We start from the raw sequence: 24606 nt of genomic DNA, 5'->3' as shown, positions 1-24606 counted from the left end.
CCCTCGCAGATTTTGGGATGCTCTCACAGTTTTTGGGGTGCCCTCGCAGATTTTGGGATGCTCTCACACATTTTTAGGGTGCTCTCACTCTTTCTGGGGTTCTCTCACACATTTTGTGATGCTCTCACACATTTTTGGGTGCCCTCACTGTTTTTGGGGCTCTCACACATTCTGGGGTTCCTTCACACATTTTGCGATGCTCTCACTCATTTTGGGATTCCCTCACTGTTTTTGGGGCGCCCTCGCTGTTTTCGGGGTGCTCTCGCTGTTTTTGGGATTCCCTCACTGTTTTCGGGGCGCTCTCGCTGTTTGCGGGGCGCTCTCGCTGTTTTTGGGGCGCCCTCGCTGTTTTCGGGGCGCTCTCGCTGTTTTCGGGGCGCTCTCGCTGTTTTCGGGGCGCTCTCGCTGTTTTAGGGTACCCTCGCTGTTTTTAGGGTACCCTCGCTGTTTTCGGGGCCCTCTCGCTGTTTTGGGGTACCCTCGCTGTTTTTGGGGTACCCTCGCTCTTTTCGGGGCGCTCTCGCTGTTTTGGGGTACCCTCGCTGTTTTAGGGTACCCTCGCTGTTTTCGGGGCGCTCTCGCTGTTTTGGGGTACCCTCGCTGTTTTAGGGTACCCTCGCTGTTTTAGGGTACCCTCGCTGTTTTTGGGGTACCCTCGCTCTTTTCGGGGCGCTCTCTCCGTTTTCCCGTCCCGGTCCCCGCGCAGTTCCGCCGGCGGCCGCCAGGGCGCGCGCGCGCTCTTTGCGCGGCTGCGGACGGCGCGCCCCCCCCCGCCCCGCTCCGGACCCCCCCGCGCCGGCACCGAGCGGAGCGGGACCGGGAGCGGGACCGGGACCGGGACCGACCCCAGCCCCGCGGGCCGCCGGCAACCGGGCCGGGACAAGGCCACGCGGGGCTGCCCCGCTCGCCGCCCCCGCATTCCCCTTCCCCTCCCCGCGGGCCCGGGCACCGCGCAGCCCAGGGGCGCTGAGACGCACCCGCGGGCCCGGCCGCCCCGACCCCGCTCAGGTGAGCCCGGCCGCGCCGCCGCAAGCCCGGCACAGCGCCCGGCACAGCGCCCGCTGCCCCGGGGGAGCCGCCGCTGCTGCTGCCGCTGCTGCTGCCGCGGGCGGGGGCGGCGCCGGTGCCCCCGGGGGGCGGCGATGCAGCCGTGAGCGCGGGGCCGGCGGGGAGCGGGGACCCCCCTTCCCCTTCCCCTTCCCCTTCCCCTGCCCTGCCCTCCTCCGCGGGCGCCGGCCCCGCCGCCGGACGGAGCGGAGCGGGCGGGGAGCGGGGGGAGTGGTTACGGGCTCCGGCGCGACACCCCCGGCCCCCCCCCCCCCCGCCCCGCTCAGCCGCCCCTCTCCAAATAAATCAGCACCATGACTACTTCTGGGCATGGAACAAAGAGGATGCTCTCCCGGGGCCCCGCGCTGCTCCTGGCGCCGCTGCTGCTCCTGTGCCGAGGTAACCCCCCCCCCCCACGGTCCCGCCGCCGCGACCCCGCCACTGTGGTGCTGTTTGGTTTGGTTTTTGTGTTCATTTCTGCGCTTGTTTTCAATTATTTGTGTTTATTTCCTATCTGCTCCCTCTCCCGGTTTTATTTAGGGCCGTTTCCCCCATCCCAGCCCTCCCTCCCCCGGCTCCCCCCGGCGCTCCGCGCAGCGCTGCGGGTGGAACGCGCTCCGAGCTCCGTCTCTGGGGCGCACCAAGAAGTCCCCATCCAGCTCCGCTGCCTCCCCGGGTGTCCCCTGTCCCCACGCGTGTCGCGGGCTCCCGGCCCCCTGCGCGAAGGCTGCCCGCCTGCTTCGGCCGCTGCCAGCGCGTTGCTGCCGATTTGGGGGAAAAAAAAAGGAAAAGTTTGGGCTTGCCGGAGTTCTGGAGGATGGAGAAGGAGAGAAGGGTGGTGGGATTCGGGGTTTCCCACGGGGCAGTCGACCCCCGTTCCTCCCTGATGCTCCTCGCCCTTTCTGGCTATCTATGGGCGCGGGTGGGGGAAAGATGTGCAGGAGCTAAACCCCTTCGGTAACAAAATACTTGTGCAACCTTTTTGCGCTTATTTCCGAGAAGGACGGGTTTCGGTGGGCTGGCGGGGAGCGGGGTCTGGCCCTTGACTGGGCTCAGGTAGGATTCCCTCATCACGGCCAACTGCGAGGCAGGGAGTGAGGCTGGGAGATGCTCTTTTCTGTTATTTTCTTTTTCTTTCTTTCTTTTTTTTTTTTTTTTTTTTATTTCCCCCCAGCTGGACTTGGGAGCAGCGTTTCGGGTCCCAGGCGCGGGTGTTTGCTGGGGAAGGGCTCACCCCAGGCTGCCAGAGCGCTGCCCCTGGGAAAGTCTTTAGCAGGACTTCACTCTGGGGACGTTCTCCTCTGCGTGCTCCCTTGAGCTCCCTCGTCGATGCTGTTCCTAATAAACAGGGGTTGTTAAAAGCGAATTAATTAAGGTGCATCGGTGCTGAAGTAGCTTGGGGATTCGTTTGCGCTTACTGCTTCTCGGGACGGTGCTCGCGTTCGGCCGTAGCGTGAAGCTTGGGCTGCTGGGGAAACTTCGCGGGGGGTTTAGGAATATGCCTAAATGCAAGGATTTTAGGTGAAAAAGGAGCGATCCATGGGAGGGGCAATAGCAGTAGCTGTCGCTCTTGGGGAGGGCACAGGGAAGGCTTTGTGGTGGGGAAGTGTTTTAGGAAAGGCTCCTTCAGGAAGAGCAGGAAGGATTTGCTAGGAAGGAGGCATCAACCTTGGGGACACACAGAAGATGGACAGCAGGGGCTCCTTGCTCTGCTCGCCCCAAAAAGCACTGCTTGCCCCTGCCCTCCATCCCCCTCCTTGGCTGGGGGCTGTGTGCAGCCACGGCGGCGCTTGGAAATCCTCCTGAGCAGGACACGGGGACCGGGCTGCAGAGTTTGGGGCGCAGGGCATGGAAAATGGGGCGCAGCTTGTGGGGACTGGGGCACCGAGCACAGGACGGAGGGCACGGGCTGCCTGCGGGTCAGCACTGCCCCGTGGAATGGTGGCTTTGTGTGGTCGCTGCGATGCCCTGTGCACCGTGCAGCTCTTCTTTTATCGAGGAGGGAGTTAGGCTCAGCAAAGGAGCAGGCTTCCGTTTTTTGGTTTTTTTTTTTTTAATCTTTTTTATTTATTGCTTTGACATATTAATGCTAATTTTTTCCCTGCTATTCCCCCCTCCCGTCTCCTCCTGTGTGGGTAGCTACCATGGTGAGATTGGGCTGTGGGTGTAATTCTTCCAGCGCTCTGAGTGCTTAAACATATGGAAACCCACTTTGAAACAGTTTGTGGCTTCAAACCTACCGAAGAATCCATCCATCCATCCATCCCTCTCCGCTGCTCTGAGCCCTCCCTGCTCAGTGTGCGCGTCAGGAACTCGCAGTGCGCTCCCAGCTCGAGCTGTGAATAACGAGCGCGTTCCCCGCCTGCGCCTCTCTCCTCTCCCGGCCTCAGCATCCTCCTGCTTCCGTAGCGGAGCGCTGCCCCTGCCCCGTCCCACCCCCGGCGCGGACCGCAGCAATGTCTGAGCGTGCAGAGGGGCTTCGGGGTCAGGGGAGAGCTCTCCAGAGAGAGGCGAGCGGCGGCAGAGCCCGGGAACGCCTCCCTCCGGGGCTGTGCCGATCTTCCTGCGGCTCGCTGTAATCCCAGTCGGTTTTCTCCTCTGGATTACAGGGGTTAACGAACCGCATCTCGGTTTGGGTTCTTGCAGACGGGAGAGACACCTGCATGAGTCATGCCGCGGTGCTGCCATCTCCGCAAAGCTCCCAGCTCATAGAGGCGCTCGCCTTGGGCTCTTGCCATTTTTCTCTGTTTATTTGCCTTCGCTCCCTCCCTTCCCCCTTGCCGGGGCCGGGCTCTGGGCAGGCGGCGTTGCGGGGACCGGCGATGCACCAGGCTGAGTTTCTGCAGCCTCTTCAAAGCGGGTGGCATTTGTTCGCCTGTCAGGCGGGTCCCCTAAATAGCTTTGTGACGGTCCAATTAAGAGATCACTCTCCTGCCCCGGCTCTCCGGCGGCCCGGCTGCTGGCGCGCACGGCTGCGAGCAGAGGGTGTGCGTGTGTGTTTGGCAGCCGAGGGCCGCTCACGCTGGGCTCGAGGATGTCTCTCGCTGGCAGCAGGCCCCCGTTTGTTGCTGGCATCTAGGCAGGGTTTTGGCCGCCTTCCTCGCTGGCGGCGGCGGAGCTGTCTCCGAGGTTATATGGATAGGTATCCTGCGAGCGAGCTTGGATGAGTTACCTGAATATTTTGTTTTCCTGCCTGCTGCCGTGTCACCGGCTCGCTCCGCTGCCTTGCGGCCCGGAGCGGGTGCGGGAACGCGGGGCTGGCGGCGGGGCAGGGCAGCGCAGGAACGGGGCGTGCAGAGCCCACTGGACACGCTGCTCCAGCCCCTGCGGGACGCGCCTGGGCTGCTCTCAGCTGTGCGTGAGGAAGGACCCGCGACCGCTTTTAGACTCTGGCTCCAGGGGGGCGTGGGTGGAGAGGCATTATGCTTATTTTATTATGTGTCCCTGTATCACTCTACCTAATATGGAGACACTTTTTGTTCAGAGGCTCTTTAGGAACAGAAATGAAAGACCTGTATTGTCTACTGTACAATAGATTTGCAAATCATGATCGTACAAACTGTTGAAATGTAGGTTATTTCCCCCAGATTAGTGCAGATCTCAACGTTTTATGCAATGACTGCTCAAACTGATGTGAAGTGGGGGATAGTGGGCTGGGGGGGGAGAAGTCTGAAATTATTATAGTGCCTTTTGCTCCAGCATCCATTACAGCAGAATATTTTAGATACCCTGATTTTACTTCCCATCAGCATAAATCTAGACCAGCTGCTCTGAAGTCAGTGGAGCTACTCTGGATTTATGCATTGCTGCTGCGATCGGTATTGGGCTCTCTGGGAATGCAGGAGGCAACTCTGTGACTTACCCTGCACAGCATTTTTCAATTCAAAATCTCCTGTCACTGGTGCTGCAAGCTCCTTTGTGTATTTGAAATGGGGAAGTCTCGCTGGTTTTGGGTTTTGATTATTTTCTTCAATATGTGTGGCTTGGACACAGAACTCTGTTCACTGACTCTGGCTGATCAATAGAGTCTTTTGTGGTTTGAATACCAAAATAGTTACATTAAAATATAAAAATCAATTAAATGCAATTAATTTGCTGTATTTTGTTGCTGGGAATGATGGTCACTCCCAGCCCCATTATCTGTGTTTAAAGCAGCTCAGTGTGGTGAGGAAGGTATGAGCGAGCCCAGGAGCAGCTGCAGGAGGTCAGAGCAGAGGGTTGCCAAGACTGGGACAGGGTTTGTGTCTCGGGAAGGATTTTTTTGGACGAAGGATGCATTCCTGAGCCAGAGACTGCTCCATTTATTTAATTGCTGTGTTGGGTTTGCCATCATGGATTTGGTTGCTCTTTGAGCCCAGGCAGCAGTTTGGAAGGCACAGTCCCTGGGCAAGGACTCCCTTGTTTCAAAGTGCCTGGAGAGAAGAGTCTGTGCTCCACGGAGGTGCACAGGGATTTGGGTTACACAGGGCTTTAGGCTGTGCAGAGTTTTCCCAGTGGTGCCAGTGGGATGCAGATTCCACCCTGCTCACCCCACGCTGAGTCGGGGCCATCCCGCCCTTCTCCATGGCTCCTCAGAAATGTGTTTGGCAGCCAGGCTGCTCAGGGGGCCCGTGCTGGCTGCCTCCCTTTGCTGAAAGGTGGAGGAAGGGGTGTCATTACTCGTGATGCTGGGTTATGGCAACTCGTGCTGCTTGTCCTGACCTTGGTGGCTGATGCTGGTACAAAGCACGGGCTGCGCTGTGATGGAGAGGTGGCTTCACGAAGCCCTGTGTCTCGTGGAGGTGGCTGCAGACCTTTCCTGTCTCAGAGGAGCAAAGGGGAGGTGGCAGCCACCTGTGTCCTGCGTGAAGCAAGCAAAACCAAGGTCTTCTGGCCTTAATAAACCTCCCGGTGAAAGAGAAGCCACCCCACCAAAAATAAATACTGTCAGCTCAACAAATTTAATCCCCTGATCTTGATTCCCCATTCCCTCCTTGCCTAAATATAGCTGATGTTAGTTAATGACAAGCAGTGACTTGGTTTGTTGGCGTAGCTCTAGCTCTCAGCCCTGTCAGTGGCTCACTGATGTGCTGGCACGTGGTGCTTTCCCAACTGTCAGATCCTCTCGCATTAAGTGCCACGGAGGCTGTGGAGTGTGAGTTACCATGTGGTGCTCTAGATGTCGTGGAAGATGCTTCAATTTCGGGCTGTGGGGAGTTCCCAGCTGGCATTTCAGAGGAAGCAGTTCCCACGTGAGGATGGGCAGGCAGAAATTACAAGCAAAGAGGTCCCTGGAGACAACTCACGGGGAGGGGATGGGGATTGCTCGGTGTCTGCCTTTCCCTGGGTATTCCCACTGCCCCCCGTGACGCAGAGCGCTGCGATGGGAAGTGAAGCCAGGGCTGTGGCGTGTGTGTGGTGGGTGAGCTCCTCGTGGAAGGACTTTGCTCTTTGGGCAGCACACAAATCAGCTTTAGTCTCAGGTCCAAGGTAAATATTAGTGTTTTTTCCACGCTTCCCAAAAATTCTCTTGCAACACGCTTTGAGCTGTTCTTTGTTTACGTAAATGTTTGTTTCTGACAGCATTCAGAAAGCTTCATGAATTTATGATGTGCTCCAGATTCAAGCACACTTTTTTTCCTTTTCTCTTTTTTCCTTCTTTTTTCCTCCCCCAAAAACACTCTTTCCTCCCAAATTTTGGTGGTGAAATGGCAGGAGGAACGCATATTTCATCAGACTATTGAGAGGCAATGTAAACACCATCTTTCATGGAAAATCAGTTTGTTCAAGTTCAAAAGCAGCCCAGCCTCTCCACTTGATCAATTTGCCTGTCACAGGAGATGATTTTAAAAGTGGTGATTATGTCCTATCTTGTCTCTTGCAACTTCAGGCAAGGAGAGAAAATTAAGTGTAGCGTTTGATTTTAACTCTGGTTTTTTTTTTTTCCTGATACTTTTTTGGTGATGGTGGCAGTTGGAGAGCAAGCAAAGGGGTGCCCTGAGGGGTGAGGGATAGCCAGGAACAGAGGAGTTCCCGCGAGGCTGCCGTCTGCTGAGTAAACTAATTGGAAACTGCATGTAAACCAGCTCTGCTCATCTCACCGTGCCTGCACCAGCTGGCCCTCAGGAGCTGCTCTGCCCCATCGCTTCGCCTGCAGTGGGGAAGGAGACCTGCAGTGGCAGGAAATGGATGGGCTTTTAGTGACAAAGCTGCTAAATCCTGGGGAGAGGGTGCCCGGCGCTCTGTGGCTGCGTGGCCACGTCCTCCTGCCTTGGGATGCTGCTGCCATCTGCTTAAAGGCTGTGCAAGGACCACAGGCCTGCTTATGGGGAGGGGATGGCGTGAAACCACCCGTGCTGGGCAGCTCCAGCTTGGCATTGGTGATGGAAAGAAATGACGGGATGCATCCACTGATGCAATTCCAGCTGGGGCTAAATGGAGAAGCAGGGATCGAAATGCTCATTGTGGCCAAGCCAAGGGGCTCAGCAGGCTCCAGAAATGGTCTTTGCACTGGTAGCAGCCCATGGGATGTGTGGGAGGTGGTGCCTCTGGCCGAGCAGCTGCGCTGAGCCCGTTTATGCACACACACAACGTTGGGAGAGTTTAGCTGTGGGCTGAGGGAGCCCTGGGGGGAATCAGCCTGAGGAGGAAAAGCATTTCTGCTGGAGAGGGGAGAAGTGTCATCCTCGTTACCCCAGAAATAAAATCCTTCAGAAGGATTGAGAGGTGCACGTATCTTTGGGTTTTTTTTGTTTAGCTTGTATGGAAACATTTCAAAAACAGATGGCAAAGCAGAGATTTATTTCCCGTTAAGTGCAGAGGGCTGGTGCACAGGACCTTATCTGCTTGTGGGCCCTGTAATAAACCTGCCAGCAGGTGATTTAAACCCAGTTTTTCTGATTGGGAGAGTAGTGAAAGGAGCAGGGTTTATGTTACTTAGGAATTTTATGGCCAATGTTAGATTTTTAAGATGCAGGAATGATCAGGGCATGGCTCTGTAGCACTGGAGATGTTCATTTCTTTAATAAAGGATCTTCCCTGAGTCAGAAAAACGAACCATTTTCCATTATTTAGCAGCTGAGCTGCCGTTGCTGTTTGCATGAGTGACAGACACAGCTACTTTATATCTCAGTTTAGGAGTTGTTGTGTTGTTGTCAATTAGCCACAGCTTTTGCTTAGCAGCAAGACTCTCGCCACAATGGGGAAGGAAGGCTGTCTAATGGATGCTGCAGCTTCAAAAAAGGATGAAACTCACACCAAAAAATAAGACAGAGCCCCTGTGCCCTGAAAGGGAGCCCTTGAGCAGATGGAGGTTTCTATGCAATAAGCAGTAATTAGAAACTCAGCAAAGAGTTGATAGCTGCTGACTGGTCTTGGTACTCAGATTTCTGGTTGAAAAAGGGAAAAAAAAAAATCCAAGCTGAGTTTTGGAAGGAGCTGGTCTGGATGTCTGCGTGGGGCAAGTCCCTGGTCAGTGTGAGCACCCGGTCTGGTGAAAGACAACAGCCACCTGCCCCCAGTGCCTCTGTCCCTGCCTCTGTGGGGCCACTGCAGTCTGAAATGTCTCTGGGGCTTCTCAAGGGCACTCAGAGAGCTGGGGGTAAGCAAGGACTAATGACACAAGGTCTGATTTGTCTTTCAGTGGGTGCAGAGAGGACGCAACACGCACACACAGTGAAGGAGGCTTTTAAAAGGTTGCAACAGAGGCACCCGGAGAGGATGCTAAGAGCTTTCTGGAAGCAGCAGAGCTCTCTCAGGGCAAGCTCCAAGGCCAGTGTGCCTCAGCCTCTCCAAATCATGGGAATTAGAGCTGGAAAAGCTGGCAAAAAAACTGCCTTTCCCATCTCTGGAGGTTGGGTACAGCCTGTTCCTGAGCATGGCTGGTTTTCAGCCATGCAGGACTTCTGCTGCTTCCCTTGGCAGAGCTCTGCAGCCCATCAGACCTCTCCTGTGTTCCGCCTACACTTTTCCTTCTTTGCTTCATTCCATCATTTATTGGATGACCTGAGTTCCCAACTCTCTGTCCCTACCACCCATCCAAAGCCAAACCCAGGCAAATCTATTAAATGGGGGACAAATGCTTAAACAGTGAGTGGGAAATGCTCAAAAAAAAAAAAGAGCTGGGTCTGGCATTTAAATATCCAGCATGTAAATGCATTTACAGCTGGAGGTTATTTGGAGAAGAGAGGGCAAGGACTTGAAACACACGTGGTGATGAGCCATAGATTATGCTCTGAAAACACTCAGAAGGCAGTTACAGTCACACTATCTAATTCATCTCCCACTAAGGCATTCTGCTCCAAGGTGTTTGGAAATAATGGAGTAGCTTAGATACTAACATTATTAAATCCTCATCTCTGACAGCTATGAGAATGAATATACAAAGGCTTCTTCCACTTTTTTAATGCAGCACAGTCACTCATTTCAGGTCTTTTGCTTAGGAGTAGCCCACTGAAAGTTATTAGCATGAATATTGGTGCAAAGAAGGCTTAACTCCATTAAAGAGGAGAAACAAGCAAGAGCTAAACAGAAGATAGTGTGAACTTTATTGCAGTCGAGACATTTTTTTCTTTTCAAATATTAATAATTTATCATTCTTTCACCTGTAGATATCAAAGGGCTTCAGAGAAAAAAGTGGATACCATCAAAGCCATTGTCTGTCCTCTGCATCATCCCCAGGAGGTGCCCTGGGGCAGCAGCCCAAAGTCTAAGCCCTGCTGGCAGGGAGAGCAGAGGTGTTGGGTGAAGCTGGGCCCTGGGGTCACTTTTTGATAGCAGCTGATGGTTTTGTTGTGCTTGATTTGCATCAGCCCATTACCATTTTTATGGGAAGTCATAAGGAGGAATGAAGGGATGGAATTGTTGTTCTTTATTGGTCAAATCAAAGACAGCCCTACAGAGGAGAGCCCAGATGAGGGTGCCCATCTCATCACCTTGGTGGGATGAAGCTGGACAGGCCATGGGGATTGGGGTATTTTCAGGGACTGCACTGAGGAGCTGTCCTTCAGACATGCTCTTTTAAACCCCAAATGTCCATCTTGTGCACCTTATTTCCCTTACAAGAGTGTCATAATGAGATTACTGGAGTCTGCTGTAAGCCCTGGGGGACAAGTATCAGCTCCTGGGTACAGCTTCAGCTGTGCCTTCTTGAAGTGTCCTGCTCATCCAGAGTTAAAGCATCTCCCTCCCTTTCTCTGAGCATAGTGCAGCCCAGCACATGAAATGTGTCAGAAGGCTTTATTGCATTTAACCTCATGGGGGACAGCCAAAGGGCAGTCATAGCTTTGGTTCCTGCACCAACCAGCAAACTCTCAGATGGTTTCCCAAACTGCCCGAGGCCCTCTGTGCCCTCCCCAGAGGGCTGAGAGCTGGAGCAGCCCCAGCTCTAACACACGTCTGTCAAAACACTCATCCCTCAGGTGTCTGGGAGTTGTTGTAGCAGACTGCAGTCTGTGGGACTTCATCATCTGAGTTATCTCCAAAACACAGTTCTCTCCCTCAATGGCAGTCTCCTATTGAAAATGATCTCTTTCAGCAGGGCACTTGCATTTATTTACTGCACAGCTTCTCCCATTAGTATAATCATTGCTCCTTGGACTGGGTTTGAATTCAGAGCATCCCACTGTGGTACTTAAAGAATTAATTACAGTGATGAAAGAATTCCTCTAAAGACTTCTATGAATTGGTCTGGTTGAAGTGTTTTAGCTTTGCTTCAATTGGTGCAGCCCTTGTCAAAGGATGGTGAGAAAATGCATGGGTCAGTGATTTAGATGAGGCAAATTACGTTAGAAAAATTGATTTGATTTAGAAAGTGAGCTTTCAGATCACAGGGAATTGCCTGCTTCTTTCTCTGCTGTGCTGATTCTCCCTGAAGATGAGCAGAGGCAGATAATTCAGGGTTAAAGTAAGTGGCTCTTGTAAAAGGTTTGTCAGAGAGTGAGGAGAGATGGGCTGACACACATCTTTAGATAAACCATTATTGACCCATATATTGCTTTTGTGCATCAGCTGGAGGTACAGGCGGATAGGAATGCTTATAAACACACTCAGGCAGTTCATGTGGCTTGCTAAAGAATGGAGTCCTTGTTTTTCGGTTTGGCTTTTCTTTTTCTCTCCCCAGAAATGGTTTTCCCATACAGCATACCTTCAGAACTGGCACTGATCTGGGAGTGTGTGCTGTGTGGCTGCCTTAGCCAGCTCTGCGTTGCCTGGCTCTGTGCTTAGTCATTCCTGGGGCTGGCAGTTTGCTTTTCCCGAGGTTTTTCACTTCCTCGGATCAAACTGAGTGTTTCCTCCTTCTGTCCCTTGTCTTCATCTTAAAGGGGCTGCGGTCCCTGGGCTGCAGTGGGGTGATGCCCAGGAGGTTGGGCAGTGTCCCCTCGAGGGATCGTCCCTAAAAAGCACCTGCTGAACGAGCAGTTCCCATCCCTGCATGCTGAGGGGTCTCTTCTGAGCTCCTCTCCCGGCCAGCTGTGTGCTGCTGCCCGTGGGAGTGGCGGGTTGTGAATGCAAAGGCTGCTGGCCGGGGACCCACACTGCCCCCAGCATCCCTGAGTCGCTCTGAACGGGCTCTCCGTGCTTGGGGGGAGCAGGGATGGAGCCTGGCAGCGTTTCAGTCTGCACTTGGGTAAAATTTGTCTTTTTTTTTAAAAAAAAAAAAGTTAAGGAGATGACTTTTGCCTAGCAGTGCTTTTTGCTTCTTTCTCACCTTGCAGAACCCTCTTCATTGCAGATTGTTTGCTGGCATGCTGAGAGACCTCATTTTTGGTCTGTCTAGCACTGGTGATATTTGTCTCCATAGCTTCAGCACCACCAGCTTCCTTGGCATGGGAATCCAGGAGTGGGGCTCTGCTGTGCCTGTGCCATTCCCTCTCCCCCAGGGTGGGCACGAGAGAGGTGCAGAGCCCCAGTGGTACCGACACAGTGGGGTCCAGCCTTCGGCTGGGAAAGAGTTGTGTGCACATTGCTGTGCTTGCAGAGAGCCTTTTCCATAACCCAGCCTCAGGCTGGGAAGTGAGATGACAAGTGCAAGGAGAGAAATGATGCTGGGGAGAGCTGGAACGGAGCCTCCCGCCAGCAACTGAATTCAAGGCTGCAAAAAAGAAGTTGCAAAAGTAGCAATCCATCTGTCCACTTAGTGGGAGAAGCCTAAGATCATTTCACAGTAATCAGCCCCCTGGTGTTCAAAAAAAACCTAACCAAAAATACTGCAGGTTTTTGCTTTACTGTGGGTAACTGGCAAAATCTAAAGCAAATTAATGTTCTCAGAGGCTGTGAGGCTTCACCCCCCCACTTTTTGACAAGTAGGGGCTGTATCAAGTTAAAAATAATATAAGAAACAATAGACTGTCTTTGTTTTTTTAGATAACCATATTTTTGCCATACATTTCAGAGATTTTTCTGTCCTCACCGCAGCTCTCTGGTTAATTACCAGCAGAGTTATTGGCAAGTGGGTGTTTTTGTGCAGGGTCAGCGGGGTGGTGAGCAGGGTCATCATCGTTTGGCATGTTCCCAAGGTGATGCATTGTGCTGATGCACTGCCATGCTACAGCTCCTTGGCTCTGTCAGTGTCTCCAATTAAAGGCACAAGATTCAGGCATTTTAATTTCATTGTAAAAACTTGCTCCAGGCACTACAAAGTTCGGGAGTGTCTGTTTATCTATTTATTGTAATCTCATTTTATTCTTCCTTTCCCCTTAACTGTGAGGGCATAGAGGAAACAGGCTCCAAAGATGCCTCTTGATTCCTGCTTCTGTGAGTTGAGGAGCGCTGAGTTGGAGGCAGATCACTGATTTCTGCCTCTGCGTGTGGAAACGTTCATCCAGGTTAAAGGAGAGGTGGCAAACGGGCAGGTTTGGACATGCCAAGCTTGAAGGTGTCCATATGGAGCCCTCCTTGCAAGACACTGCTGGAGAAAGATGTTCAGGGTGGGTGTTTCCTCATGCCAGGTGTGGGTGGCACGCCCCTGGAAGGATGTCCCTGCTGTCCCCAGCCAAGGCTGCAGCCACCTTTGGCTTTGGGGGTGGCTGGGGCTGTGGGGAGCAGAGCTGGACCTGAGCACACGAGTGAGGCACAGCAGGACTTTGCTGTGGAACCAGAGCTGCTGAAATGCAGCAGCTGCTTTGCTGCGACACGACAATTTGTAATTAAAACACAACTTGCCATCCTGATTAGGTTAAGCATTTAAATTCATTTGCAATTTTTTTTCCCCCCTGTATTGTGTAATTAGCAACATATGACGCTTACATTGGCTCAGTTAAAAGTTGTAATGATTAATTTGCACATCAAAGCCTCCCCATGAATCAACTGGTGCAGCAGTGCCCTCATGAACACGTCCCTGCCTGCTCCAGGGGCACCATGGAGCTCCAGTGAGCTGGTTCCTGATGTTTCAGTCCTTCTGCAAGGCAACAGTGTCCCCGTGCCCCGAGTCACTCAATAAATGACAGCGTGACCCTCGCCAGGATGGGGCTGCTCCTTTCCTGCCTCTAAGCTGGGGTGGTGCATCCTGAAGCACCCGACTGACCACGCACCTGGGAGCACTTAAAAGCCACGACGTGAAATTACTGGTGGTTCTAGGTGCTTTGTGGATATAAGCATTGCTCTAAAGTGCTTTGGCCAAATTCTGATTGTTTTTACCCAGGTTAATCTTTGATTATGAGTTTTGCCTGAAGGCTTTGTAAGCCAGATTGGAGCTCTAACTAGTAAAGAACCTTGTTCAAGCAAGCCAAAACCAACAAGAAAACTACTATAAGCTAATTATAACGAATGTCTTCTTTCTTTCTTATCTAGTCATAATATTGTCTTTCTTTCCACCTTCTGCTGAGCTGTGAAAATATTCTGCAAAATGATATTTTTGAGTAGATGGAAAAGTACACCCCTGTCAACAATATTTTTCTATTGTTCATCAGAGACAGGCTTCATAACAGAAAAGATCCGTGCTGGAAAAGTACCTCAGCTGCAAACAGTTTATTCAAAGTCAGCTCAAATAGCAGGGAGGGTTTTTGAGTTCCTGCTCCAGCTGAAGTTGAAATGCAGAATGCAGCCTCTAATATTTCAGATTCATGAATGGTGCGGGTCATAATAATGTGTTGCCATTTTCACAAAAGATGGGTTTTCTATTAAAGCTTCCAGTGGAAAAAGGTCTGGGGGAGTTAAAATATTTACATACTCTTACAGTTCCTGTATGAGGGTGCCATCTCCTTCCCTAGGGCACTGTGGGTGAGTGGAAAATGAGTTCCCACCTTTTCTGGTTCACCTACCTGTCTGTGTGTCCGTGCACTGATGTTAAGTTGGTGGGGTGTTAAATGTTTCACTTTTCCAACCATCAATTTCAATTGAATTTCATAAGCCATTAAGGTTCTCTGCTGCTTTTCTTTGCTCTTCCAGTTATGTGAGCTCCAGCCATTTAGCTCTGGGTCCTGAGGCATGATTGCTCCGTGGAGCAGCAAAAGTAAATTGGTTCCTGATGTAAAATCTTTCTATATATATATATATATGTAATTTTTTTTGGTCTTTTTTGATCTCTCTAAGTCTCTGTGAGTGGTGTTACAGTGTTGGGCTGATGATGGGAATCTTTAAGCTTGGCTTTTTCTGGTCCAGTTCTGGATTTGCCCCACAGCATCTTTTAAAAAGCTTTTGTGCCTGGCTTGAATGGCAAAAACTTAGAGGAAGAGGAGGTTTTTTTTTTTTTTTTTTTTTTTTTTTTTTTTTTTTTTATTATTTGCGTTTTTCGTTGGGTTTTTGTTGTTGTTTATATATTTACCTTTAGAATCATGGTGCAAAGATTGGACTGGGGTTTTAGGTTTTCTCCCTGTAGAAAGGTTTATGAGGATGATAGTTATTTGGATCAAAAGAGATCTTTTGGCAGTTCTCTGACTTTGATTCAGTACTGGCAGTGCGACAAATAATGAAAAAGCAATCATTTCCCCTTCTCCCACTTTTATTCTCAGGATAAATGAATGGTTAAGATCTCTGTGCTCAAAAATAATTGCTCATGGCTCTTACAGAAAAAATGAAAATCCGTAACACTCACCCTTTAAATAGATGATTTGATCTTTGCTGTTGGTTTGTGTTTTGCACTGCTGGGTGTCTTTGCTGCCAGTCTGAGGCTAAACTGGACAAAGTTGATGTGCAGGCTTTGCAGATTGAGTCTGGGGGAAGGAAAACTGGACAAGGAATTTGCCTATTTTGGAAAGCAGTTCCCATGGTGGGGGTTGAGCAGTGGGGATGAAGCAGGCTCTTGCTGTCAAGGTCCACTGGTAGAAATGTTTGCACATCATAACATGAAAGAATTTGACAGAATACGGAATGAATGGGAAAAAAGTGTAACTTTAATTTGCCAAGTGATTTAAAAGTAGCTCAAACATCTCCTAAAGTGTGTGAGAGTGACTGCTGGGACCTGCTGGGCAGTTCTCAGTGTGCTCCTCCTCCAGCTGCCTGGGGCTTGATGAACAGACAGAGGTGTCCACCAGCGCTTTGCCAGGATTTCTCTTTTCCTTTCTTTCCCTGCTTTCATGGCAGTGGATGTGAGGATGAACTGCCATATTTTACATCTTCCCCTCCCACAGCCAAATGGTGCTGAGTGCCTGAGCTGGCTGCCCATCCCAAGGACTGTGCACTGCACCTTCCTGGAGCTTTAATCTCCCGTCGTTTCCAGCAAAGCCAGGCATAAAAGATTAGGCTGGGCCTGTACTCTTTATTTGGGGATAACTGCAGCAGTTCCTCTTTTTGTTTTTAAATCCTGCTAATTGGTGTTCTCAGCGTCAGCTCCAGCTTAATGAAGGCTGCTGTCTGGGAATCATCACAAACAGTGATGGAAATGCATTTAAATGCTTAAATCTGTTGTACTTCTCTCTTTATGGGCTTATTCCTTCAACAAGCATAACTGTGCCCAGGCTCCCTCCCTGCCCAAGGTGATTTCTTTCCATGAGCCCTGTGGTGGGGCTCTGGCACCTCTGCAGCACAGAGGGTACACGGGAGGTTTGTGCCAAAGCAGGGAGGGAGCCCAGCCCCGCTGCACCCCTTGTGCTGAGGGAGCAGCATTTTCAGTCTGTCTGCTTCAGATGGGGCCTTTGGGTGCTGGGCATGAGGACTGAGAGCATCCAGCTTCCCTCCTGCCCAGGGGAGGAGAGCACCCTGCTCCTCTGACCTGCCCAGCACAAGCATCCTTTAGTCAGCCCAGTTAAATGAACTGCTGTGGCTGCACTGCTCATGTCCCTCTGTCTGGCACTCAGTGCATGTCTGTCCCTCTGTTCCTCACGGTGACAACTCTGCAGTTGCACAGAGAGCAGAGGAGGTTTTAGCTAAAAGCAAAGGAAAAGGTCACGTCGTGGGTTTTCCCATCATGGCTGTGGTTGTAGCCACACATCCTCCAGCTCTGGAGAGGTGTGAGCCAGGTGGTCCTGGGAGGGATTTGCACAAGGGTTTGTGGTTTCTCCAGAGGCAGAGGAGCACCATGCAGTAAAACAAGTGCTTGTGTTTAAGGAACAGCGTGGGGTATTGTTTATTTGTGCTCTGGTTGGAGGGAGATGCAAGTGGTCTAATTCCTGTATTTTTAGAGCAGCATTCAGCCCACGTGATGGACAGGGAAGATGAGAAGAGACTGCTACAAGCCAAAAGCAGCAAACCCATGAAGCAGAGCTCGAGACAGCTTTAAAGCTATGAACATAATTACCCGAGGAGTCTGCCAAGGAACCAGATGCTGTGAATGAAAGAATAACTTCCATGGCTTGGCATCTGTCTGAGATCCAGGGAGAGGAGGAGAAGCAGGGGAATTGCATGCAGGGCTGGGAAATGGTTGCTCCAGTTGCAAAATGAGTACCTTCAAAAATATTTAGTCTGTACTGGCATTTTTGGATGGAGGAGAGTGAACCTGTTGGAAAGAAGAGAGGTCAATGTGCTTGTCTTGTGGGCAGTTTGACCGTGTTCTGCAGGTTTGAGGTCAGTGTTATGTGGTTGGTTGGCTTCTGGGAAGATCTAGGTGCTGTGGCAGCTTAAGCAGGTGGTGATAAATGAGGAAGATGTGACTGGGCTGAATTCTGAACCTTTGGGGACCCATTTGTGCCCAGAACCCTACAGAGCACTCTGTTTTCCATGCATGGATGAGCTCAGTTGATATTTAAAATAAGTGGCTGCATGTGACTTGTCTGAGGTCAGGTCACTCTTGGCAGTGCTCTAGTTTCAAAAACCAAACTAGGAAGTTCCTGCTATTTCTCTCCCCAATTTATTTTTACAATTACTGTTAAAATAATTGCAGTCCTAGCAAAGGTAAACAGCTGGGTTCGACATAATCAGTACATAAACAATATCCATCATTTACATGGTATAAAACCTCTGCCACACAACATCTTCCTGAGGCTGCATCTTTGGGGAAAAATAGAAAACCTTTATGGGAAGGGGAGAAGAAAATCAGCTGGGGTCCTCACGGATTGAGTACATGTGGGTATCAGCAGCAGTGTTGGCAGCAGTGGTGCAGTCTCCTTTCTGGTTGTTCTGGAACCAAACATGCCAGAAAAAGGTGGTGATGACAGAGCTGCACATGGGGCATCTTCAGAGCCAAGTGAGTGGTGCTTCCTGGGGTGCAGAAACAGAACTTGCCTCTCCCAGCTGGGAAATAAAGGCAGGGAGCAGTGATTAGAGGTTATAGGGGAAGTTCATGTGATTTCAGGCCAGGATAGCAGTGTTTTTCAAGCCAGGAAGAGGAAGAAAAAAGAGCTTTGCTCATAGGTTAGAGATTTTTTTACTGTTTTAATAACCTTTTTTTTTTTTTTTAACTCTTATTTAGCTCTAATCAGTAGAAAATATGTTCAACATGCACCTTGGGTGCACAGGATGAGATGGACATGGGAGTGTGATGGAGGGCTTGGGAGTGGGGGACATCACCAGCATCCCAAGGAGCCTGGCAGGGAGCAGGGAGGAAACTGGAGGTGACTGGGGGCGAGCCCAGCTGCTGCCTGTGCACACTTAAAACCTGCTCTATGTGCATCCTTGTTTGTAAGCAGCTGTGGTTATTTTGCCTCAAAATAACAAACCTTTTTTTTTTTGCAAATAGGAGTTAGGGGCAGGCCTCTGTATTGCTGCAGCTTGGGGACACAGTCATGTGCAAGTCAGAGAGCCACATCATGTTGAGTGCTGAATGACTCTGCTTATTAATATAATAAACCAGAGGAACACACTGTCATGACAGTCTCTGCAGCGAGAATCCAGGGGATTATTTTAACCAAAGCACATTAAATCTTTCTGTCTCCTGAAAATTGCACCCTGGAGGTATGGACTGCAGGGTAGGAGGGGCAGGAACATTTAACAAGGGCTTGCAGGAGTTTTTATGCACGTCATGGTCTCCAGAACAGCGCTCTGCTGTCTGGGGTTTTATATCTTCCCAACACTGTAGTTAAGTTCCTCAGACATGAGAAGAAAGAAAACATTCTCTCTTTTATTTTTTTTTTTTCTGCCTTCATTCTCTATTTTTGAGATGAAATTTTCTCTGCTGTAGCACTGGTACAAGACCTTTTCTTCAGCTGTGCTATATGAAAACATGCTGTCATCCTCTCTGAAAGCTGTGAAGTGTGTGCATGCGTATGTATATTCTGTATACTCAGGCACACACTATGCAGAGATACATGTGTGTATGCACAGGGTTTTTCCCCTCTCTCAGATAAAGTAGGCCTTTCTCATCTCTTTAACAAAAGCTGAGTGTTGTTAGCTGATGGAAGATAAAATTCTCACCAGGGTACCCTGGCGGGCTCTCAGCTGTATCTGCTGGGATTGATTCAAAGGCAAGGGCACTCCTCCCCTGCACCCCTGACTGGGATTTTGGTCACTGGGTGCTTGGGTAGGTTCACCAGACCCTTGGAGAAGACCTGGTGTGGGTTAGTTAATGGCAACAGCCCAGCTGCCTCTGTGAGAGCCCACAGAGAGACCTTGGTGCCTTCAAATGGCCCCACCATCGTGGGTGCCCCTGGGGACAGCACCTTCCAGGAGGCTTCAGCCCCTGACAGGAGGGAGGTTAAAACAAAAAAAAGGCAAGATTCTCAGAGAGAGCGAGGTGAGGGGAGTCCCTGCTGATCTCCTCGAGGTATTTTGTGCTCTCTGTCTGCCAGATGCTGAGTACATTGGGCTGGTCCTTGTTGCTTTGCTTGGGAGTGGAGCTGGAGCAGCCCAGAGCAGAGGATGTGTCTCCCCTTTGCCACCCTCTGGTGAAAAATGTGTCCACATCTCCCTGTATTTTCTGTGTGTTGGCTTGACACACAAGCAGTTTTCTTTCTCTTTTTCTAATCGTGGAGAGGGCTCAACACATTGTCTGAAATAGCTTTTTTTTTTGCCTCAACAGGGAGGTTCCTTGAGGCAGTAATTGACTCTTTCTTTCAAGTAATGGCATTTTACCTGGGAAAGCAGCCAGTTGGTATTTTCAGCACAGCAGAATTCTGCCTTGCTTTGAAAGGAGCTGGTTCCAGATCCTCCTTGGTTTTTTTTCCCCCTTAGGATGATGTCATTTTACTTTGTGCACTCTCTACCATGCTGTACACAGTCTCTCCAGCTCCTTCTTGGAAACTTCCATTAGACAGGCACTTTTATAGAAACAGGACCAACAGGTGAATAATCTGGAGTCCTCAGCTGCATCATGTTGGGCAACTGAAATGTCCTTTAAGTGACCCTGAAAGGAAGGCTGACTTGGTAGTGATGGTTTTTTTCTTTTCCATGAAGAATCATAGAATGGAATGTGTGATAACACAATTGAAAGTGCAGAAGATGCTGGTTATGGGCAAGAAAACTAAAGAGAGCAGGGGAGAAAGATTTCCAAAGCAGAAACAAACTGTTCTTCATTCTTAGTTTTCATGCCAATTTAACGTGTTCATGAAAATTGCATCAATTTAACTTCAGGGGAGAAAAGAAACTACAGGGTTGCTGTAGCTAAAAGGCTGCATCCTGTTTTAGTAAGTTTGCTATACTTTAGATTTTTATCTAGAGGGACTTTTTTTATGGTACTTTCTACCAGCAGTTCTCCACACCTGTTTATTTTTAAAAAGCACTCTAACAGCTGCAGGAAAAGGATGCTCAGCACAGTTATCCCTGTTCTGCAGGTAGAGGGAACTGGCAGAGATGAGCAGGAACTTTGGTCTCTGCCAGAGCCAGGAAAACAGATGAGCCTTTAGCTCCTGAATCCTGTACAACACCACACAGCCCTGCCTGGGAGTCATCCTGCAGCGTGTGACTGGAGCAGGAGGTGTTGGGCTGAGCTGGTCATCCTGCTGGTCAACCTTGTTTTATGTGCCTGCCCTTGAGTTACCCCTGTGTGACAAGAATGAAAGCAGTGGTGAATATTTGGGATTATGTACACCTTGTATAGCAGAGGCATGAAACCTTGGTAGACTTGGCTGCTTGTCTGGCCTCTCTTACCAGTTAAATAATCTGGGGCTGAATCTTCCCCCTGCTCTGGGCATTGGTTTTCCCCTCTAGTGTTTCCCTCCTGTTTCTTTCTGCATTGTTCATGTGCCCACACTCAGGTGGGATTTAAGAAGCACCTCATGGCTTTGCATGGTGGAACTGGCAAGTTCTGCTCAGCCCATCAAGGTACATAAAAATGCACTGTGAGCCTGCGATGCTGCTGCTCTTACTGCTTCCTTTGCAAGGTCTGTGCAGCCACACAGCAAAGCAGAGTTGGTCACTGCCCTCTCTCCAGGACAGCCTTGGGCCCACAGGGATGGGGCATCCTGGAGTGAGAGACCTTGCTAATACAGCAGCACCACCTCTGCCCAGCCAGCTCCAGCAGAAAGTGACCACAGAGGCACAAGCCTGATTTGTTTTCTAAGAGGTTTTGATGCATGAAATGCAGGGACAGTGTTTTCCCTCCTGGTACCTGGAAGAACATGATGCTCTGCAATAAATTAGCAATGCTGCCCTGCCTTCTGCTTAGGAAAGAGTTTTAAAGTGGTTTTATTTTTTTTTTTTGTGGTGTGCCTCTTGTGACAAGCTGGAGACTGTAGTTTCTGGGTGTACTATATCCTCCTCAACATTTTAAAAAATACAAATCCTTAAGAAAAAGAATAATACACTTTCAAAATTTTGTAACTTCCTTTATGCAATGTGGCCTTGTTGGAGTGATCAAGGTACAGGCACAGATCCTGCAGCGTGCTTAGGCAGAGGCACCAAAGTTTGCAGAATATGGGTTGTAGATTTTTAAACTCTTTCAGTCCAAAGTTAGATCTTTTCCATCTTTGCAAGTATTTCTGATGCTGTCTTTGAGGTTTACCAGCAGCTAACATTATCACACACTTCCATTTAAAGCAAAATCAGAATGCCTCTTTCATATCTCTAAGAGAACTATGAAAGCCTTCTTTGCAGCATTGCAGACAAATGGAGATTGACAGTTATTAGTTGATGGTCTCATCTCACTGCTCTGACAGGGTTTGATGCAGAGGGATTTTCAGTGATTGACTCTGAGGCATCCCTCTGCCTGTTCCTCAGAGCTGCTGAATCCACTCTGTCCCTGCTGACCATTTATTTGGTCCCCGCTGGGGATCTCTGGGTCCTGGGCACCGAAGGTTCTGATAACTGAGCAAAGTGGGCGAGTTGCCCAGCAGAAACCTCCTGTTTGCAGCAGGTGCTGAAAAGGGGACTGAGAAGCTGTTTTTTTTTCCTCCATGGCCTTGTCTGGGGCTATTTGGAGGCAATACAGAAAAGGAAGGATTCTGTCGTTCACGTTGCAGGTCACTTTTAGCAATTATCAGCAGGAATTTAGCACCTAATATGTGTCTAACAAATCCGAATTAAACCTTTAATTGAAGGACTTCATGTGAGGAGTAGCGAAAACATTAAACAACCTGTTCACTTGCAATTGCTCGGGTGTTCAGTGTCTCCTGCGTGAAGCAAGAGCTGCAGGTCACACAGCTCCCTTTATCCAAATACAAGCAGCATCTCTGGGTGAGGGCTTGGGCAGCAAGGCTGCCCCATCTGCAAGCACCGTGTGGCCACGGCTCACACCCCCGAGCACTGCTCCAGAGCCCTGAGCCCTGTCACGGCAGCCCTCCAACACGATGTTTTTCCTGTGTCACAGCTGTCAGGGACTCACGTCAATCTCTGCTGCTGTTAATCCATCCCGAGTGAATCCTGAGCAAACCTTTCTGGTCGCTGGGGGGAATTTCCTCTCTGCTGGTACTTAGCAGCAGAAAGAGAGGCAAACCCATTATTGATCACAAATGAGCGGGGCTGTGCCCAAGCCCTCTGATTCCCGGGCTGCTTTTTGGGTCTCTTTCTGGCCACGGTAAGCTTTGCATTGTAAGCTTTGCATCGAAGTCAACCAACACCACCCGCTGCTTCCTGCGATGCTCCGGGGAACCGGGAATTAAATTTCCTTAAGTCACATAGCAAAGGCAGAGCCCTTATTTATTTTGCATGCCGTTATTCCCGCTGCTCCCCGTCGGCAGCGCTTGGATCGCTGTTGGAATCTCTCTGCTCTGGGCGCAGGAGCAGCGCAGGGATGGGCACGCAGGGATAATGTCCCTGTCACACCCCCATTGTCCTCACGGCTCCCGACCCCGCAGCCCCACCGATGCCATCGACCGGGGGAGATTGCAGCGATGGTGAAGTTAAGGAGAAAATGGCATTGCCTGTTGCTGGTGGGAGGCGGTGGCACAGGGCTGCTCTTCCCGGGGAATTGATGCTCATGGCTATGGATTGGAAAGCACTTTGCGTTGTGCTGAATGTCAGTCTGGTTAGTTCATAAATTTATGGATGCCATTCTGCATTTGCCACAAACTTTCCTGCTTTCTGTCATTTTTTTTTTTTTTTTTTTCAGGAGAGTTTGAAAAAAAAAAATGGCAACGTGATCTGAACAAATGGAGATATGGGAGTAAGATCCTAGCTTTTTAATTTGCATTTATTCTGTGTCTTGAAGAGTAGTGTTCAGCTACCTCTGCTTTCTAATTTTGCCTTTTAACATGGTGTGAAGCCCAGGGAGACTCGTTAGATGTTGATATAATGATATTGGTAAAATATTGGTATTTGGAAATGATTGTCAGACAACTTTCATTTTCCATACAGAAGTGCACAGTAAACACACACATTTATCTAATACTTTGGAGACAGCTTTAGTCTTTCAGCTATACACTGGGTAATTGAAAACAAATGTTAGCTTCTCTTTAATAGTGCTCCACACTAGTCACAGTGCAGTGTGACCGAGTTCTCATTTTAGTATTCTTCAGAGACATTTGAAGTATGCAGCTTCTTAAATCTGAGCTGACTGGAGCTCTCTGTAAAATGCATTATTGCAGCTGTTGGAGGAGAGTCTGTCATGTTTGCCCCTCCAGGTAATGCCTGACCTGTTCAAATTGGATGCCCTCCTTGCAGCCGACCAACTTTCTGGGCTGGAATTGGGTAAAAAACTTCAGAGGTTCTCGTGTGGCACCTCACAGCTGGGACGCAGCTTCTCCCCGTGGCCTTGGTGGCACCACGGGGTCTGGTTGTGCCAGCAGGGTGTCCGTGGTGCTCTGTGTCTGTGTTGTGCCAGCAGCAGAGAGGAGCTGACCTGCCCTGGGAGCCAGGCTGGAGCTGCTGTGCCAGCACTGATCCTGCACTCCGTGTCCCCAGGGGCCGCCGGGCTCCAGGTGGATGCTCAGAGGTTTTCTGCAAGGACAGGACCCCAGGGGCAGCTTGGCTCGGCTCTGCAGTGAAGATCCATCCCTGGGTCAGTGCCCCGTGGCTTTTCACAGGTAGCCAAAGACAGCAGCGCCTTTTGCTCCCCCTGGCATGTTGAATTTGGGCTGGTGGTGCTGAGGAGGAGCGTGCCACACGTGGGATGTATCTTGTCTGACAATTAGTCATCCGAAAAGGGTGCTTTGGTTCTCTGTTCAGTCGCTGCAGGGAGTGGGCTGCTTCAGAGGCAGTTTGTCCTGCTTTGACCCTGCTGTCTGTGCTGTCTGATCCCTGCTCCTGCTGGGTGCAGAGGGGCAGCCCTGGCGTTGGTCTGGACAGGGATTTCCACCCCATGTGTGCCCTCACCCAGCCCTGGAGCAGAGGAATATCCTCCTCCCCTGCCATGTCTTCATGGGCATTTCCTCAGGTGGGAAGGGACCCTCAAGCTCTGCTGTGGAAGAGTGGCCACCACACTCCTCTCCAAAGCACAACAGGTTTGCTCTTGGCAGAATAAACCACTGCTGAAGAATAGAACTAATGAAGAGACTTGAAGTGCATTTATTGTTTGAAAAGTGAGTCTAAATATAGTGCTGTGGAGTTCAATATCTCTCTTCAAGACATTTAGATCAAATGTACCCATTCTGAGACGTCTACGTTTTTTCTTTTTTTTTTTTTTTTTTTTTTTTTTTTTTTTTTTTTTTTTTTTTTTTTTTTTGTCTGTAAACCCAACGGCCTACCCTGGGAATTTAAATTCCAATTGAGGTCTTTGGACTCATGAATCACTTCCAGTCACAAAGGCACTGTAGTGCACTTGGGACGTGGTAATTATGTTAGTGTTCTGCAGGGCAAAGTAGAGCCCAGCTCACCTCCCTCCTATTGTATCAGCTTTTGGTGCTGTCTTGGGAATAGTTGTAATAGTAGTAGTAGTAATAATAAGAATAATAAAAGGGC

The 24606-nt window shown here is 50.0% G+C and overlaps 1 protein-coding gene across 1 annotated transcript in view; it reads left to right on the top strand.

The window, feature by feature from the left end:
• The first annotated feature begins 1361 nt into the window (after window positions 1-1361).
• TMEM132B (transmembrane protein 132B) overlaps window positions 1362-24606 on the top strand; it is a 229659-nt gene continuing 206414 nt past the window's right edge. Inside the window, exon 1 of the mRNA XM_053993808.1 lies at window positions 1362-1446. Coding sequence (XP_053849783.1) covers window positions 1362-1446 — 85 coding nt within the window. The remainder of the gene's footprint in view (window positions 1447-24606) is intronic.

The sequence above is a fragment of the Vidua macroura genome, chromosome 18, assembly GCF_024509145.1.
Source record: "Vidua macroura isolate BioBank_ID:100142 chromosome 18, ASM2450914v1, whole genome shotgun sequence".
In the NCBI taxonomy this organism is placed as follows: domain Eukaryota; kingdom Metazoa; phylum Chordata; class Aves; order Passeriformes; family Viduidae; genus Vidua; species Vidua macroura.
This window is presented reverse-complemented; position numbering and strand designations above follow the sequence as displayed.